The 19,954-nt window shown below is 36.8% G+C and overlaps 1 protein-coding gene across 35 annotated transcripts in view; it reads right to left on the bottom strand.

Moving 5' to 3' along the window:
- GPHN (gephyrin) overlaps positions 1-19,954 on the bottom strand; it is a 2,535,134-nt gene that overhangs the window by 1,052,447 nt on the left and 1,462,733 nt on the right. For all 35 annotated transcript variants that reach the window (XM_044073932.1, XM_044073937.1, XM_044073941.1 and 32 more), the window contains exon 4: positions 12,384-12,476. In XM_044073932.1, coding sequence (XP_043929867.1) covers positions 12,384-12,476 — 93 coding nt within the window. The remainder of the gene's footprint in view (positions 1-12,383; positions 12,477-19,954) is intronic.

Here is a 19,954-nt window from a genome sequence, read left to right as displayed (position 1 = left end):
AAATCTAGCACTGACATTCTGTAAACTGTAAGCTAGACACAATTTTAAATTTTCTATGGAACTTTAGTCAAAACATTTTAGATGCAAACAACACTCTTCTTGTTTGTTAGAATTACTTAGAAATGAAAGATAGGAACACTGACATGCTTAATTTAATCTGAAGATAAAATAAGAAGCAGGACAAGTCTTCTTACTGTTGGTTCCTTGCACTGCCTTGCCTAGTGGAGAGTCCCTCTTCCCTCCGAAATGAGTTACAGAAATAACAATCATTCAAACGTGGATTAAAACCATCCACAATTAATTATCTTGATATTAATTCTCCTATATTGTTTTTTATTGTTCTAGGTCAAGTTTTATGTTTAACCCAGAAATCAGTTCTGAAAACTTTTGACAGAAAGTATCCTTTCTTATGTGACTGATGTTTTTATTATTATGGAAGATTCCGGAAATGGCATTTTGGCTTTCAACATTTTAATCTCTATTAATATTGTGAATGTCTCTCTTTAATAATGGTCTAGCTTCAGAATCTGTGGTGGACATTGTATTTATAACATGTTTTTTATAAATTAAATCATGCATCTACATCCTGCTACTTGCTATACTTCTGCTTACTATTTGATGAAAACGGAATGAAAAATTACTTTACTAAAAGAAATATCATGTGACCTTCTGTGAGCTGCTTCAATGTAAAATACAATTAGTAACCATGGTATTTCTGACTTATCTTTATGGCAAGATATTTGTAATGAAGACCAGTCTTGCAGTAACAGGATCCTCAAAGCTGGTACCATGAAGGTACTTTTCTCACAGGAATAAGTTAAGGCATTTAAATCCTCAGCAACTGATGAAAAGTGATTTAATTTTCCCAAAACCTCAAGATAGTGATCACAATCACTTCTTAGAGATAATTCAGCATTTAAATATTCCAAGCATAAAAGAAAAAACAATTTATTTAAAAAATTGTACAGCAGGTCCAAGTTACTCCACTGTCTTGTTTACCAGGCAAGGTTTGCACCCCAGAAAACACATCCGGATGCAGCTCTTGTACAGCTTTCCAATGTACAAAGTGCAACTCTGAAAATGGTACTACTGCAATGTTAATAGAATCAACTAGGAATATTGTTGGCACATGGGAAATAGAAGGTATTAAGCACACCTCCACCAAAAAAATTAATATCTGTTTTTCTCTTACTGAGCAAAATACTGCTGCCTTATTGAGATTTAACTGCTGACCATTAAATACATTTTAGAGTACTTCCTATAGCCACTAAGGAGGAAATACATCTGCACATGGCAGCATTTTATATAAAGGGTCGCTGTGTAACTGTATCTATTAACTGTTTATTTTTATTTTAAATGTGATAACCAGAGTGCAACACTGATCCCACTGGACCTATTTCAGTTACAGCCCGGATTAAACACCATAGATATATGTCATTATATACAGAGGGAATGATAAAATGCAAATATACACATATTGTACACAAAGTGAATATCAGATTTGGTTTGACAGTATAAAGGTAGTGCATTCATGACATATACAGGGTGACTGATGAAACACAATATGTACAGACATTATAAATGGAGTGAAAACTAGAGTTTTCATGCTAAGAACCACAATAATAATACAGAACTATTATATAAGTATCTATAATAACTTATAACTATTACATTATTCAGTGAAACACTGTTGTTAAATTTTAACAATAGGTTGTAATTGTGAATAGATACATACATACATTATATATATATTCTCTTTCAACCATCTTTGGGTCCATACTAGATTTTTTTTCCTTTCAAGTAATGCTTTTTGTAAATATTATGAAGGAATTATGCTCCTCTTTCCATGCTATACCTTTACTCCCTCTAAGCAATGGTTTGGGTAAATATTACAAATTAATGAGGCCTCTTTACTTTATCAGTGCTTTTTCTTAACTATACATTTAAGAAATAACAAAGCAGCATTGCATTTTTATGACAAATGCAGAGACACTTATTAATTATAGTTAGCACCAGAGCTTTAATTTCCTTGTAGGATCTTGTTTTTCCTGATAAGCAGTGAAAAATACATTTCTCAACAAATCCAAAATATTACCAATGGTGGCTAATGATCAAACAAGGGGCTGAATTTAAATCAAAATTTGAATACCAGCTAACAAGATTAAGATAAGTGAACTGACATTATAGCATGACCCTGAAAAAAGTATTTAACCTTTACCCTCAGGTTTCCTTAAGTCTAGAGCTGGACAGAGCTGGCTTTAAAAATGTCAACTCATTAAAGCTGGAACATATAGCAAAATATAGTAAATGTTAATACAACACACTAACTGGAATCTGCAAACTCAATTATAATTTATAGTATGTGTTTTAGGTGAAGTATGACAGAGAATGTTATAAGTGAAACCAGACAAACTGTATATACATCAAATTGCAGTGAGGAAGATGGTTTTCTTTGTCACTGCTTAGTGACACAAAGATGCACAACCTTCTCATTTTTCTAACTGCCCTGTTTTGTGCATCTGTCTCTCTATTTTGTTTGAAGCTTTCAGTCAAGGCATGTTCAGTGGGACTGGAAATCTTCATTATGTGACCCAAAGCAGCTTTATCAAGACAGTGAGTTTTTCATGTCACCAATGAAGCCTAAGCAGATCACCTCCCAGTGAACATAGCTGGGCCACTTGGGACTTGCTATCAGTTACCATTAATTGGCTGAATTAAAATCCAGTCAGGAACTGTAGCAAATGAAATGCTAAAATAAATACTGGAGCTCAAAATGGCATGAGGTGGATAGGGTCAAATGCTTTAAATTCATATAGGGCTTGCCAGTAAAAAATGATATTGGAGAATGGCAAAACATATGCAATTGTTAATGAGGAACAGACAATAGAAGTTGTGTGCATCTAAGCATTGCATCTATATTTTACTTCCAGTCAAATATACATTGCAATACACACATAAGAGCATGCACTTTCCTGAAATGAAACAATAATACAACTTCATGCAACTTAAGGCATTTTATTCTTAACCTACAAGGCAGACCTTGTAGTACTTTGAGCAGTTAATGGAAAACCATCTGTAAAATGAATTTACTTGCCATTTCAGGGAATATTGTTCTTTTAAGCAACACTGGTACAAACAGACTACAAGACATCTTTTCCACATCTAACAGAAATCTACTTATGTAAAAAACTTATTTCTTCTTTCGAAGACAATTCTGAAAGACCCCATATCAGCTGCTGTATAACTGGTTAAACATACAGCAACAATATGCATTTATATCCCCTCTAAATATTCTTGGCAGTTTAACTTCAAACAAAGCATCTGAACAGTACACATTAAAATTTCTTTAACAGGAAAACTAAGTATGAGCAACTCCAAGTATATGCAAATGCAGATAACATAAAGTTGCATTATGGTGTAACCCCCATATTATTCAGCATAACTATAGCTGCAAACGTTAATTTATTCCTACAGGCCTTTAATGATTGTAAAAGGTCAATTTTGTAACCTGTTGACATATGTGCCACTTGTACACATCAAAAAGTCTACACAAACATATTAGTTTAAACCACACTTCTTGGATATGATTGTTATAAGAGATCAGTACCTATGACATTCAAAAACCTTCCACCCGTCATGAAAGCATCAGTGTAATGATACATTTTCTTCCTAGTGCATACTGAGAAATGAATTTACCAGTGAAGCAATGATCATCTTAAATACAGATGTCACCGTTCATTTCTGCAGAACTTAATCGACATTTCACATTAAGAGAGCACCATACACAAAATCCTGCTTCTCTGCTTTGGAAGAACAGATATGCACAGGAACAGACAGAAGATGAGCATATACTTACACACTGTAGTGCTGTCCAATCTGCCGTGGGTTCTGGTTATTCCTAATGTTTTATTGAGGAGCCAAGGCTTTTCTGTGAAACACTAGTGATCAACACTCACTTGTGCAAACACTAAGGTGTTACTGCCAGGCCTTTCCTTGTAAGGTCAAAGTAATAGTGTACTGTAGATTCCCATTTCCCTGTGGTGGGGTAACCTTGGAGTCAACACGCAGGTGTGACTTGCATCTCTTCAAAAACAAACACTTTTTTGTATGCTTTGCTACTTGCATTTGAAAGCCTTGCTCATTCATGATGCCAGTTGTGTGATGTAATTGCATAGGAGTTGATAGTTTGCCAGGGAGCCTTTTTCTTTACTATTTAGTTCTCTCTCTCCCCTCCTAGAATACCTTTTAGATAGATAGACAGACAGATATAGATAGATATAAATATATAAATATAACCATCCAAGGATTTAACTCTGTTGGTATTCTTGCAGATATGATGGCTGTCAAATAAGCAGGCAGTAAAGTCTTATGGGCAGGTACCCAACCCCTAAGCATTCCTAACATTTTTAGTGAAGGTATGTAATGAATCATTTAACACTGGGACATCACTCACACAAGTGATATAGCAACAAAGAAGCATCCTCCCCCTTACAAGCTGAATGCCCCCACTGGCCAAAGTATCTGATGAGATGAAATAATGGGATACACCACCTTGGATTCCCCTTACCCACTCCATTGCAGTAAGTAAAACAGGGTCCAGCATTATCATTCTTTCCTGACACTGAAACCTGCAATGCAGAGCCATCTCGGGCCACTCATACCAAAACGGGATGCTCCATGTCACAATAACAGATGGTTAATTAAATACAGCCCATCTGTAGCCGGTTTTACAGGTCACTTATATGACAAGTACAAGATGACAGAAACAAGCAGAAAGAGGGCAAAACCGCTTTTATTTTAGTGACTTCTAATATGTATTTCTCTTTTTTGTTTCCTAGTTTCTGGCATTTTCTATATACTGATTTGTTATATGTTGTGGCACAGTCATCTATTTTCAAGATGTCATATATTTCATATAAAACCCCATAGCTCCTGTGGTAAAGGAAGACATTAATAAACAACTACTTTTCATAGATCTTACACAGTAGATTTTACTGCTGGCTGATATTTTTACTCTACACACTCTACATATGGCACAAATTGCACTATTATTTAAGAATTTCTTAATCATGTTTATGTAGTTTTATAACCAGTGTATAGTACAAGAAAGGTGCAGGTAATTGTTTTCAAAAAACCCTATATACTGAAACAGTTAGAAGCCCATAAGGGATAGTTTTCATATCTCGCATGATGCCTTCGTCAAGAGAGGTTAGTAGCTGTTTTTTTTTTCCAAGATGGCACTTCCATTTGCAAAGGTGTCTCTGGTTTGGTACTATAAACACTGGCTTTGTGACCTTTTGTTTGCTAGTTTCCACCTTATCTGGGACAAAAGCCTAATTACTATTCAACAGATATGAGACTTCACATAAGCTGGTGTTGGGTTGGACTTTATTCAGGATCCTCCCTTAATGTAACATACTATGGTATTACACACCCTAGTGTTTCACAGTTCCGTTAACATTTCCACTTATACTGCAGTGATGAGAACAAAACAAGCTCTGAATTATGTCTACAGCTACAAGATTCTGAATTATCGGCCAGAATGTATTAATAAAGATTTGTGAGTCACTGCACATTTAAAAGCCCATGTGTTGAACCATGCATTTCACCCTTGATGCCTTCATCGGGGGGGGGGGGGGGGGTTGTAATTTTGATATTATATTATATATTTGAGTGTTTGTCTCTGAAGTAGGGCTGGTCATCCAGCAGTGTAAACACTGGCTCTAGATGACTGTCAATGTTGAAATGACACCTCAACCACAAGTGCAAAAATGGGGAACAGGTGTTGTGGACAAATGGATGGGGGTGTGCAAGAGAGATTAGGAATCCTCAAACTGATTGGCTGAATTCAGGTTTTTATACGAGGTGTTAAAGTGAAAGTGAGTGATAAAAATCTTCTATAAACAATCAAGCAGATGACAAGACAGATAAAGCAGGAACAAGAAAGGTATCACACATGAACACACCAGGCATAATACTGATGGATCCTAGATATTATCTTTTTTGTACATTATCTGTACTTTTCCTGTCTCTGTGCATCAGGATGTTTTAAAAAAATATTCTTTCTTCCCCATGCCTGTCAACCACGGATCTCTTCCTCATGATGGCCCATGTGTTTCCCCAATTTATCAAACAGGTATGAGGTTTTGTACAAATGCATTCATCTCAAATACCCTTGGGGAAGGATCATCCTGTTAGCCATAGAAGACAGTTGTATTTATGTCTTAACCAAACATTCCTACAATAGCTGACAGGAATGACTGCAACACCAGCCCCAGACATGCTTGCTCATTTACCCCAGTTACAGTACATGCAGTTTGGTAGCACACTGTTGCTACTGTCCTAATGCCACTAAAAGTTCTTACTGTGACATCTGGCCTTCTCTAAGTATCACTAAATGAATGGACTCTTGCTGCCTCCTTCTCTCACAGGTAAGCTGGTATTTGCCCCTCACTGTCATCATCCCTGGGCATATTCTCTAGCTCCTTGCTAGCTAGTCAATTCCATATTGCCCTAGCCACTGTCAGGGATTTACTCCTTTATATCATGTTACGTCATAGATTGGTACCATCTATAGTTTCCACACTGACTAGGATTCTAAAATGGACAAAGGGAGTGTTTCACTAGCAGCACAGGCACTGGAGAGGACAGGCTGGGAGTAAGTAGGGGGAGGGAAGACAGCTCTGACTACCCCACTGGGTGACTTCTAAAAAGAGCACTATGGGTTGTATCCACACAAAATGTGCCTGTTTAGCACAGGTTGTCCAGTGGTGTACTGCACCTGCTGGGAGAAAGGGGGTGCAGAGGCATATATGCTTCCCCATGGTAGGCAACTCAGGATGAATCTCTAGGGCATGGCATGGAAAATAATAGATCCAGAGATTATCCAGACGTCAGCCCAACCTAAAGTATGACCCAGTCCCACCTAATTCTCACCTCTAATAGGAGCAGGTGTGTCTATCTCAATAATACATGGGCTGTAGGGCTTTTTCCTGGTAGGGGATAGGCTCTGCCTCATTCCAAGTGCAGGCAGAACTGGTAAGGGTCACAACTATTGAGCAAATGAGTTGTAGGACTCTCAGCCTGCTGAGAAGTGGGCCATGAGAACTCTTTTAAGCTAGTGGCTAGTGAGCTGCCATAGACAAGGTAGGCATTTCTCAGGAGAAGGAAAAAATGACTTAACTGGACGAAGGTAAAGGAGTACATGGGTAATAAGGGACTGATTAAAACCAAAAAGAAAATAAACAATGAAAACAAGCAACAACTTTCTCCATCCTAAGATAAACTGCATGGTCTTATCTTCAAATGTCTTTCAAGTTCTGCTGAGTTGCATAAATACGTAAATCCATTTCCCACACTGCAGCAAATAATGCTTAACAGAGCTGTGATGCATGGTGTACCAAACAGGTTATGTACAAGTTAATTGGAAGTAAAAACAAAGTATTGCCTCACCTGAGCTACCCAACATCAAAACGTATGCATTTAGTAGTTTATCACTGCTTTTGTCACTAGCTGCTCAGTTTAAGATTTTTAGTATTCTCGTTGCAGTATGTGCATGGCATCTTTAAACAGACCCACTGACACTTTTTTTTTTGTTTTAAAGTTAAATTTCATCTGATGTTACAAGCAAATTTTAGAAATTTTTAAACAATTTGTTTACTATTTTAAAACAATAGTGATCATATGCGCAGTCAATCACACTGATATTAACGAGTTGTGAAGAGTGCTGTGAACTAGATTATGTCACATGACGGCGGGGCATGTTTCTAAATGCAAATTCTTCCTGTGTGTGGATATGTACTGAATCACAAGGGCTATGGAGGCTTCTAACTTTGATTTGGAGTATGGATTTGATACTGAAGACGTGTGAGCAGGCAATGAAGTGTGCTTTTTAGTGTCAACAATGCCATTCTTGAGTTTGGAAACATTTGTATGAACTTCGAGTTTCACAGACTCCAGACACTGTGAGTTCATCTGAAAGTGCAAGTAGTCAAGTAAACCATGTGGGCATCACTACAGGGTGAATTTTTAGCAATTTATGTTTTACTTCTAACTAGGAAGGCTTTTTTTGTTTTTATTTTTTTTCATTTTTATCTTTGTCCCAGTATGCATCAGTGCTCTTGTTCAACTTTGATGATCTAATTTGAGATGCACTTTTTTGAAGTTACGACAAGTTTTGCAGGGTACAAGAGGTAGAATATATTTTTCCATGTGAATTTATAAACATATAAATGCACCCTGTAACAGCTTTTCTCTGAACGGTTTGGCACATCCAGTCGTGTAAGTGAATGGCAATAGTGATGACAACAAAATCATATCTCTAAGGATAGGATTTGTTAGAAATCATATCCCTACGGATATGATTGGTTTACTGATCTGTTATATGTGCTATTAATCTGTCAGCTGCACTACACTACTGTGAATGCTTAGTAGTCAGTTTTTTTTACTGCTATGCCACAAAAGCTTCCACCACATTCCCACACGTTTAGACTAGGTCTATTACAGTATATTCACATTGCACTGCCCTTATTTATATAAATAACATTTGGTGTATCAGATGTTAAAAGTTTCTCCTCACCCTTTTGGTAGTTCAGGAATACGTGAGAGACTTCAGTAAGATAGCCAGCTCTGGACCATAGAGGGATATTGCCCTGACTATGGCACTAACTACCCAAGTTTGATTATTGGCTTGGGTGCCTCTAGGAGCTCGGTGGGGATGATTGGATTGAGGAGGTACTGCCAGCTCTCCCAACCTGGGAAACGTGAGACAGTGGATCTAGCTCACTACACAAATGAAACCTAGTGGGCACACTAAGTATTACTCCCAGTGGAGTCTGTCTACTGAGCCCATCTTAAGTGCACTCACACTGTAAGCAGAAGGGATCTCAGAGGAGCTGATAGAGGGTGCTAGCCTGCTCCTTAACCCAATTTTTGCTGGGGAATGGAGGGCCAGTTAGGACAAATGGGCAGGTGAGCTCTCAACTATCCACAGGAACAAATGGGGCAATTAGGTGCAGTTAGAGGAGCTGCTGGGCAAGGTCCTGCAGGGGGCAAAAAAACAAAGACTGTAGCTGGGTATGGTGAATGGATTCCATCCACTTTCATAATACTACAACTTTAACTGCCCCAACAAGATACACTCAGGCTACAATAATGTATGTGAACTTCTAATAGTCATTAAGACAGACACATTAGACATGTGAGCTACTGTGCGACAAAAGCAACAGCCCTTCCCCAGTCCTTATATTAAGTTATGACAGGTCCCTTGAAGTAAAAAAAGAAACATATACAGAGAAGAATGCTATTAAATTATAAGCAGTACACAAATATTTAAATGATAAAACCATATGTCAAACTAGGACTTCACACTAAAACAGCACGGTATAACAACTCGCCTTCAGTGTAATTTCTACAACAAGAACTACTCTTGCCAAGTCAGTGACGGTAAACACATTAACCTGCTCACCAATCTATAATTTCCATACAAATAAAACACATTAAAAAAACATGAGCATCACAGTGCCTTTTCCTAGACTGCCAAAATTACACACACAACATGTTGCTGCAACTTGACATTCAGCTATCTGTTTTATAATTCTGCAAGCCTTTACTGCACTTAATACCATGACAAATCTGAATACTAATATCCTCATTCTAAGAGAATAAGCAAATTTTGAAAGTCCTGAAACACGGGGAAAAATCTCCATACAAGCCTATGATTAAAAATTGAAAACATACCTTTAAAGCAAGTTACACTATCTTCACAAACAACAGCAGTGTTACAACACTATTCTATAATGGGAATTCACTGTAAAATTCTCTGTTGTCCAAAGAGTAAGCATCTTGTTATCTGGACATTCAGATTAATCAGACAGAAAAGCTTTTGTGCATAGCTTTCCACCAATCAGGGACAAATTTAGGGATAATCAGGGAAACTTCAAAAATAGTAGTATTATTATCTTGAAACACTGACAGAATAAGAGACTGTGGATTAATAAACATTTTCTAAACTAAAAGAAGTATATAACGTAATTATAGCTATTACTTATTAAATGTATTCCGCCACCTTGTTTCCAAAAGTCGTACATTTTAGGAGGGATTAAGAGGGACAGCGCTAACATGTGAGTCAAAATCACGGACAGTTGAGAGGTATGCTTTTGAAAAATGACTCTGCAAGGTTTAAAACAGTTTTTGTCTTCTACACATAGCAAATGGCTAGAAAACCCCAACTTGATGTTAACACGCGTTTTCCCACTCAACTTCTCATGAATGCTTAATACACATTTTTGCACCAAAAAATAAAAATACCATTTTTTAAATAAAAAAAAAAGATATGATAAAACAAAAATGTCAGTCTACAAAAAAAGTGATAGTAATGTTGACTGTCTCTTTAATTGTATATTCAAAGTCTTGTCACAACTGCTACGTTATAATCCAATGTCAGAGTTTGTGCTCGGAGTTTACAATGTGGTATGAGTGACTCCTGAGGCTGATTATCTTGAGATGATACAAATGCTTCCCACAACTGTGTAATGCAGTCAAATGCCTGGTAGTATTCACTCCAAGGAGATGTATGTGTGTGTGTGTGGTGCGTGCGGGGGGACAGCTGGACAACAATATGGAAGCTGCTCTACAGTGCAAAAGTCCTTGTTACACCACTGTCTATAACACTGCCATTTTTAGTAATAATCTTCATTCACATGGAATTACTTGCTCAGAATGAAAATGGCAGTGTTATGGACAGTGGTGTAAAAAGAATTCATAATACTAACATTTGGTAAACTATGGCACACATTTCCATACAAGGGACTATCACATGGGAGTATAATTAGAAATATCTGGTGTTATCACAGGGTTAGAGAAAAGAACACAGTCAAAATGTAAACAGATGTAAAATAAGAAAACAGAAAACCTTAATGTGCACACTAAAGTCTGCAGGATAAATTCAACACTCGGTAACACCTGTGGCATGATTAGACACCTTCTAGAATCTATGGCTTGCATTTCTAGGATGTACTACTTTCAGCAACAATACGTTATCAACTGTGAAATGAGAATATTACATAACCAGAGGGTCCAGTACTGACCATATATTCTACTGCACCTTAAAACTCAGTTAATACACTGCTATCATATTTTATAAACACTGCTTGCAAATAAATTTTGCTTATGGTTCACAATTTCCTAATTTTTTTTATTAATATAAATAGCCTTCTATTCTTCCATCCATCCAGCCCATAATTTTCAATAACCGCTTTATCTAATTGAGGGGCACAGGCAGCTGAACATCCCAGTAATTAATAACAGTAAATAAATCAGGAAAAAAATATTGCACACACACACACACACACACACACACACACACACACACACACACACACACACACACACACACACACGACAATCAGATCATGACTGATTCATCACCTGTCATGCTTTTGACATGTAGGAAGATACAGACCCCAGTGAATCCGGCACTGATGTAGAGAGGACATGCAAACTTTGTAAAGCAGAACCAAAGCTGAGAAACAACCAAGAAGCAGCATTAATCTTGAGAGTCACTATGGTGAGCTCTGGTCACTACCGGAACAGTGTATTGCCCATTTTGTTACCTTAAAATTAAATATTTTGCTAGTGTTTTCTTCCACATGATTGCAGAAATCCATTGGTTAAATCTTTCATCCTAAGATGCTAACTCAAAATATGGCTTTCTCTCCTGTAGTCACTGTTTCTAAGGGCTGTTACATTCTTAAAATATAATACAGTTAGATTTACTTTTAGTTTTTAAAGGAAATCTGCAAGATCACAATCACTTGGCAGCCATGGTCATACAGCTGCATAATTCTTACTTCCACAATTTGTGAGGCACTCATGTGCCCTTGGTCATAAGATTTCCTGATCTATGGGCATTATTTAAAACCCTTTCCTGATCACCTGTCTCCAAACTCAGCACTGCTCATCACCAGAAAAAGGAGCCAGTGGATCCCACTACCAAACTACCACTTATGTGACATACCACCCACGACCTTTGACACTTTGAGCAGACCCATCCTCTGAAGCAACCATAGCATAACTGTGGGGAGAATGTCAGACACATGGTACTTGCTTAGCTCTTTACAGTTGCATTTCTGCTTGCACAAGGAAAATGACTGGTCTCTACTAAAAGTAACTTAGTCATCCTCTGCAAAGGACAGTGATTAAGAATACATTCCTTTGCCTTCGCTTTTCCAACCTAGTCCATGCCTGTATCTGGCTTGCTGGTGCTACAAACAAAAATGTACCTATTGCATCAATGAACTGGGCATAACCATGCATGGATTGCAAGCCATGAAAGACTGTAGATCAGAAATGGCTGATGAATACTCATGAATAAAGTGCCTTACCTCTGGAGTTACATCACGTGGTGAAAATCCTGTGCCTCCTGTCGTTAAGATCAGGTTGAGTTCCTTTTCATCACACCAATCTACTAGTACTTCCTAAAAGAGATAGAAATGTATTGTATGATTTGGCACTGTATCTGCATTATTTAATTGTCATGGATCACTCACATCCTTTAAATGCATGGCCTTTCAGAGCGATTTCTTACTAAACAGCAACTGTAGGTTGAACAATAAGCTGTGTAAGGCATAAACCAGCACTGTGTTGTGGAACAATCACAGCAAATGATTTGCAACTTATCAGCAGGTATACAACAAAGGCTACAAGGCAGATATGCAACAGATAATCTACACAAACCAACCAAAGCTGAACTAACAAATGAAAATACACACTCCGGAAAAGAAAGTGTCACATTCCTACACCCAATTAAACAACAGTATAAAAATATATTACAAATATCGTGTAAACTTTACTGTATATGAAACACAATAAATGGAGTGTGTGGACTCAGAACAACAGCAAGCTAGTACAGCATATATTACTGTAGGTCTTGCATTCAACCTCACAGTGGAGAGATAATATGGTAAGTATTACTACCACATTCCAAGCCAGGCTATGGTGCTGATGGACATTCTGCACACAGCAGACCTCAGTAAGGATAAATGATCTATTCAATAAAAACAATGGGCCAGATTCCAAAAGACATCCGCTTGGTGCAAGTGACAGTCTAGTATAAGTCCTACTTAGAAAGCAGGCTTACACCACAGTTAGTCACTTACACAGAGAACAAGTCTTTAAGAATTGGCCCAATGTCTTATCTGGTTCTCTTTGAAAGTATGTATCTGCAATACATCATTGGCAGCACTAACATAAGACTGGAAGAATTAATACTAAAAATAAATATACATAAAATAATAATAGAATTTGCAGTTCTGTGGAAAGACATGTCCCAAAATCTCACTATCTCACAATATCACATATACTAGAAACTGATAGAATGATGCAAAGTTCCTGCCAAGGTCAAAGAAGAAGACAGTGGGGAAATTTCAAGATGGGTGCACACTGATAGTTTAATGACAGCTCTCCCAATGTGAAAAACAGAAATTGAGAAATAATAGCTAGTAATTCTGCCAGTTTGAGCAAAAGTCATTTACTATCTGGTACATACACTGCCTGGATGCCACCAAAATAAGAAATAGAGAATAGGAAAGAAAATCAACTAGAAATTGTGAAGATAACACACTGACTGCGAAGAATCCTGCTTCTGTTCAGCAAAAAGCAGTTCACGTTTCAGCTTTGAAACAAGAAATGACTTCCAGTAATTTAGACGAAAAAATAAATCAAATGTACTCAGAACCGATTAAAATAATCATTAAAGGACTATATTAACTGTATTAACAAAAGGCTGGAAAAATAGAAGCTTTAACTAATGATGAACTGAAAAAAATTGCAAAAACAAAAACAGAGGCTGAAATGAAAAGACTGGTTGAGTATGAATCTTTTCAAGAAGAGCTGTTTCAGAGGCAGAGTTAGAAGACAGAGTATGCAGAGAAAACCTGAGATATTCTGCTGCACCAGAAAAACTGTAAGGAACAGACTGTAGTAATTATGTGAAAGCATAAATAAGCAACTGGTCTGGTATTCCTCAGCAGGCTTTGTTAATTGAAAGGGCACATCAGGTGTATGCTTCAAACCTGGCCATGAGAAAGCAACCAAGACTTATATTAGTAAAGACACAATCACACCAGCAGAAACAGTTGATTCTAACAATACTTTGGCAGAAGGGCAAAGTATTACAAACTGGAGACAGCAGAGTGTTTGCAGCAAGCAATTATTCACTGTTCACCAGGCAGAAGAAAGTGAGAGCAAATTTATCCTAACAATCAGGGAATGTTGAAAAACAGGTGTGTGATTCAAGCTGCTGTATCCAGTTGTCTTCAGGATATTTCTTTCTGGAGGATCAAATACATTCTTTGATGCTGAGCAGGCTAAGGAGGAAATTTAAAAGATTATCAATCAAAAAATAAGCCATTAAACAGAAGAGGACTCTGTTTCTCATTACTCAGACATTCAAAAAAGCCGTCATGTACAATAAGTGGGAAGAGTAACTTCTTATGATAATGGCTACACCCTCCATATTATTTTGGAATGTAAATAGCCTAACACATACAGACAAAAAAGTAAGAGTATTGAATTATATTAAGAAATGCAGAGTGCAAATATCAATGCTGAAGGAGGCACACTTGGAAAGAAATGAGCATGCAAATTTGATAAAGAAAATATTTCAGAATGGATTTTCAGCAGAATATCAGAGAAAATGGGAGTAAGTATACTAATTGCTAGAGAAAATCAAATCCCCAGCAATTAGAGCCCCAAAGATTGCTAACAATTTATTTCATCTTGTACACAAACAGGCAGACACATACACACACACACACACACACACACACAAGTAGTCCTATCAGTCAAAACCAGTGACTATTTAAAATTTGTGATCAAACAGTAGGAATAAGTTACATTCAGTTACAGCCAGGGACATTAATCCAGACATTCATCTATGCAAAAATAAGAGAAATCATCTCGACAATGCATATAATCAGTACACGTTTATACCTCTCCACTATCCCAAGCAGCCCAAACGTACAGCGTATTGACTTAAACTTGCTTTTGTCTGGTCTTTCTTAAATTCTAAAGCCTATATTTCCTAAAATTAAAAAAAAAAAGGTACTTGTTTACTTTACAGTGATTGTTGTATATGATAAAGATGTATGTGATAAATATATTAAAGCCTCACCCCACCCTCCACATTTAAAATACCTCTTACTACATACTACATAAAACTGCTTTAATATGTAACATGCAGTTTCTATTATGAAATGTTTTATATAAATACCATTAAAATAAATATTGCTTTACTTACAGTTAATGTTTTACCTTTCGGGGTACTTCTAAACATTAATGACAGATTGGGGTATATGCTTAACTCTCTACCCACAAGTTTAACAGTCAGCAAAAGTCCAGTCTTTCTCAGCCTCTTTTTTCTTCAAAGCCATACTTCACAAATATAATGATGCTTTATGATCTCACAGTTATTCACTAATTTCAGGTTTCTAGTCTCCTTCCTGTTCATCTCCAGCTCCTAACACCAACTCGAACATCCAAGATACTCCTGATTCTTCTACACAACTCCTGTTTGCTTCTGCCTCTCAAACATGTAATTTGGAATACTGGAAAAGGTTTCACTGGCAAAATCAATATATGAGCTTTACTGCCTGAGTAACAAGAAGCAGAGAAACTCCAAAACTGATAGAACAGGGAAAAAGATAACTGTAGATTTGTAGTAGTAAGGAGTTACTAGCAAGGGAGGAGGATTATGATGGTATGTATTTATCGTTCGTGTCTTTCGGCTTTGCCCGGTTAGGGGTCGCCACAGCGGAACTCCGGTCTGCTAATGATTGGAAGTAGATTTTTTTTTTTTTTTTTTTTACGTACTGACTTGCTGGGCCTAACGCACAACCTTCAACGAAGGAATGCCCATTCACGCATGTTGCCACACAGAAGACGCTCTGAGAATCGAATGGGAAACGTCTGTGAGGCGATAACGCTACCGCAGCACCACCACAAACTGCTATTATGGAGTTTAAGAAATATTTTTGAGAAATAATCAGCTTTCAGGCAGGAATATTACTTAAAGGTGAGGACTGGAACTTGATTTTTAACAGCAAGGATATATTTGGGGACATAGAAGGAAAAATATAACAAAAAAGGTTAATTTTCTGAAGAAATGTATGAAATTATTTGGTATGGAAGGTGTTAATTCAGTAGTAATATTATTCACCAAGGAACAATAACTAGACAAGAAATTATGTTTCACATGAAAACGTACATTTTATTGAAAGCTTTGATATATATCCAATAACTATTTCAGATCATGCACCAAAAAAAAAAAAAAAACAAAAAAAAACAACTAAGATAAAAATAGAGTAATATAGTAAAAAAATGAGACAGGAGTGTTTTCCCATCTACCTGTTAAAAGAGAGGAATATAAGGAATGGGTAGTGGAAATATGACAAGTAGAAAATACAAAAATTGCTTTAGAAGTTTAGCTAGTGAGTTGGATAAAATGAAAATGGGGTTTAAAATAGGGCAGAAATAAAGTAAAAAGAAGTATGGTTAAGGAGGAATATGAATTATATATTGGGACTGATGAAGCCTAAACTACTGCAGAATAAGAGGAATCTCACAGAGCAAGAGGAGGCACAACTACAGAGGGATAAACAGAAAATAAAGAAGTATCTGGATAATATGCTTGAGTTTAGAAAGGCTGCTATTAAGCAACTATTTTTGATAACTCGACAGCATAAAAACTTTTAGCAATATGACTTGGGCAAGAGAAAGTAGAAAGGTTTATCTCCAAATTTAGAGGAACTTATAACAAAAACAAAAAATGAAACCAAATAAACAGAGATCCTTTAGAGGTGTTTGGGATGTTTCAGAAATGTTACGAAAACTTGTATAAAGCAAACAAAGGTGGAAATCAATAAAGAGCAAACATGGGAATATTTATGGAAGACTTAAGCTTGCCAGGTTTAGAGGGAGATGAGCTGCGATAATTAACAGTTAAATAGGAGGTGATGAGATAAAAACGATGATGCATAATCAATCTGTAGGAAAGTCTCCAGCAACAGATGGTATTCCTGTAAAAGCTTGGAAGTTAGGAGGGAAGGAAGTGATACAGATCTGGAAGGATTTGTTTAACAGTATTTTAAAAGGAGGGGAAGCACCAACATCTTGGAATAAAGATGTGGTGGCTGTAATACCTAATGAACCATCAGACTATGTTTCATCTAGACCTAGTTCCGTTATAAACCATGGTAATAAAGTGTTTATATCAATACTAGCTAAAAGAAAGGCAGATGTGTTGTAAAAATTGATAGATATGGAACAAAGTGGTTTTGTGGAGGGGAGGCAAACATTTGACAGCAGTAACACAACAATGATGATCGAGAGGGAAACAGAATGCAACAAAATGCTACTGTTGTTAGTGGGTCTTGAGCAGTGTAGCCATTTGACAAAAGTAAGCACTTCTCTGATAACTTGTGTCTGAAGAGGGGAACCAGGCAGGTGTGTCCTCTTTCCCCTTTGTGATTTGCTTTAAATTTATAGCCATTAGCAAAGAAAACAAGTGAATCAGAAATTCAGGGATATTATTGGTATGGTAATCAACAAAAGTTGTCTTTACTTGCAGATGATATTTTTTGTACCTGATAAAACCAGAAAAGGACATCTCAGTGTTGTGGGACATACTGATATAGTTTCAAGTCTTTTTTGGGATATAAAATTAATTAAGCTAAAACAAAGGCTACAACCATAAATTATGCACCCACACATGAATTAGTTCAGCAATAGCCATATTTATGGGGGCACAATAAGATTAAATATTTAGGAATATAGATTAATAAGGCTTCTATTACGGCAGTTAAGGATATGTGGGAAAAGATTAAACAGAATTTATACAAAAACTGAGAAACTGGAAACTCGTTTATGGTGAAAATGTTTTTTGTCCCTTTAGTTTTACATATAGGTCAAGCATATTTTGGAATTTATCTGGGAGGGGAAGAGGGCAATGGTTAAGTGGGACAAATAAATCCTTCAAAAAGAAGAAGGTGGTTTGAGATTACCTGATTTGAAGAGATATTTTAGAGCTACACAATTAAAGCATATATACACAACACAAGCTGAAAGTTATAATTCAAAGTGGAAAGGGATGATGATGAAGCATGGTGGACATTCAAGAAATAAGGAGACAATTGGATTTTGGATGCAAATCCTTAATGAAAATAGCAGCAGCTACACAGAATATAGTTGCAAGTATAGAAAGCTTCTGGAAGAACCTCATGTTGATCAGGATCGAATGTAGGAATGGTTGAGGAGAAGTGAATTCAAACCAAGAGATGAAAGGTTAATATTGGTGGCCCAAGATAGTGGGATATGTACACACTGATTTACAAAGTTCATTGAACATGTGGAAGAAACAGACAAATGTAAGTTTTGTAACATGGAATTGGAGAGAGTTGTACACCTTGTTGCTGGCTGTGACATACTAATAGCAGAAGGACTGTATACTGAAAGGAATAATGTGGCAAGTTGCACTGCAAGCATTATGGTACTGAAGTGGCTGAAAATCACTAAATATGAACCACAAAGCATCATAAAAATGACGAAGTTTGCATCACATGGGATCATCCATTACCAACAGTTCAAACCATAGATGTTACAAAACTGGATACAGTGGTCCATGAAAAGAAGACAAAAGTAGCATTGATCATTGAAATCGCCACACCCAGTGACAACAGTGTTTTGCATACAGAGAGACACAAAGTCATAAAATACCAGGATATGCAGGCAGACATGAGAGCAATGTGGAAGAAAGATACTCAGACAATCCCAATAGTAGTAGGAGCAATGGGTCTTATAAAAAAGAATCTACAATCATATTTAGATATGTTACCAATACATGTAACTCCATATGAATTGCAGCAGGAGTCATTACTGGGCACATTGCGAGTGCTGCGAAGAGCACTTCTGGCTGACATCAAAGATTGAAACAATACTAATTTCATGAACTTTAATCTTACTTTGACATAGGAATGGGGTCCATTCCTGTCATCATATTAGGGGTTTGCTGACCAGGACCTTACTGACCGGTGGTTATCAATACAACAGGCCACTATGTCCTTTGTGGATGCTTTATCTAAGTTCTATGATAGAGTTATTGACTCGGAAATAGACACAGTTACCAAGCTGGTTGATGATGTGAAACCCTTTGAAGGTAAAACCTTCTTTAATAAACAATTGAATAAGGTAGCGATAGACCTTAACATCTTAGAGGAGCAATTACGCACTAGGAAAATAAACAAATTTCAGAGGGATCAGGGTGACTATCAGAGTGCTAATCCTTTCGCAGACCATATCAGACAGGTTAGATTTACACCCAATTCCACAAGGACTCCCAAAAGAAAAAGACCTTGTTCTATCCATAAAAAATCGAGTTTAGCCTCTGGCTCTTCAACTGAGCACATCTCATCATGTACTGACAATGAAGCACAGTCAGTATCAGGCTCACCGTCCCCCAAAAAGACACCTGGCCCAACCCCTTTAGGCCTAGATACCAACGTGGGGGGAGGAAACAGAGGAAGTATAAACAATATACAGAGTCTTTTGAAAATGGTCATGCAGAAATAAATATCAATGTTAACAACAATGTTTTAAATCTGTCTGACTTTGTTCTATCACCCATTCAAGTATCAGTATTGAATAAAGGACTTTCTTTTATACCTGGTTTCATGGTTTCTGAGGATGTATTGGCTCAGGATGTGGTATCATTTTGTCGAAATCTTAATCTAAAATTGTTTTTTGGTGATACTGGAAACTACAGTGGTGACAAATTTGTATATCATAAATCTTCCTTTAACCCACCTATGCATCCATTGGTACATCAGTTTCAAAATAGTATTCTCAAAGATCTTCATTTTTCTAGATCTGATATATATTTCAAGTCTAACAATATTTCTTT

The sequence above is a fragment of the Protopterus annectens genome, chromosome 6.part0 (assembly GCF_019279795.1).
Source record: "Protopterus annectens isolate FY-2018-M chromosome 6.part0, PAN1.0, whole genome shotgun sequence".
Taxonomy (NCBI): Eukaryota; Metazoa; Chordata; order Ceratodontiformes; family Protopteridae; genus Protopterus; species Protopterus annectens.
The sequence above is the reverse complement of the archived record's forward strand: the minus strand, read 5'-3'. Positions and strand labels throughout refer to the sequence as shown.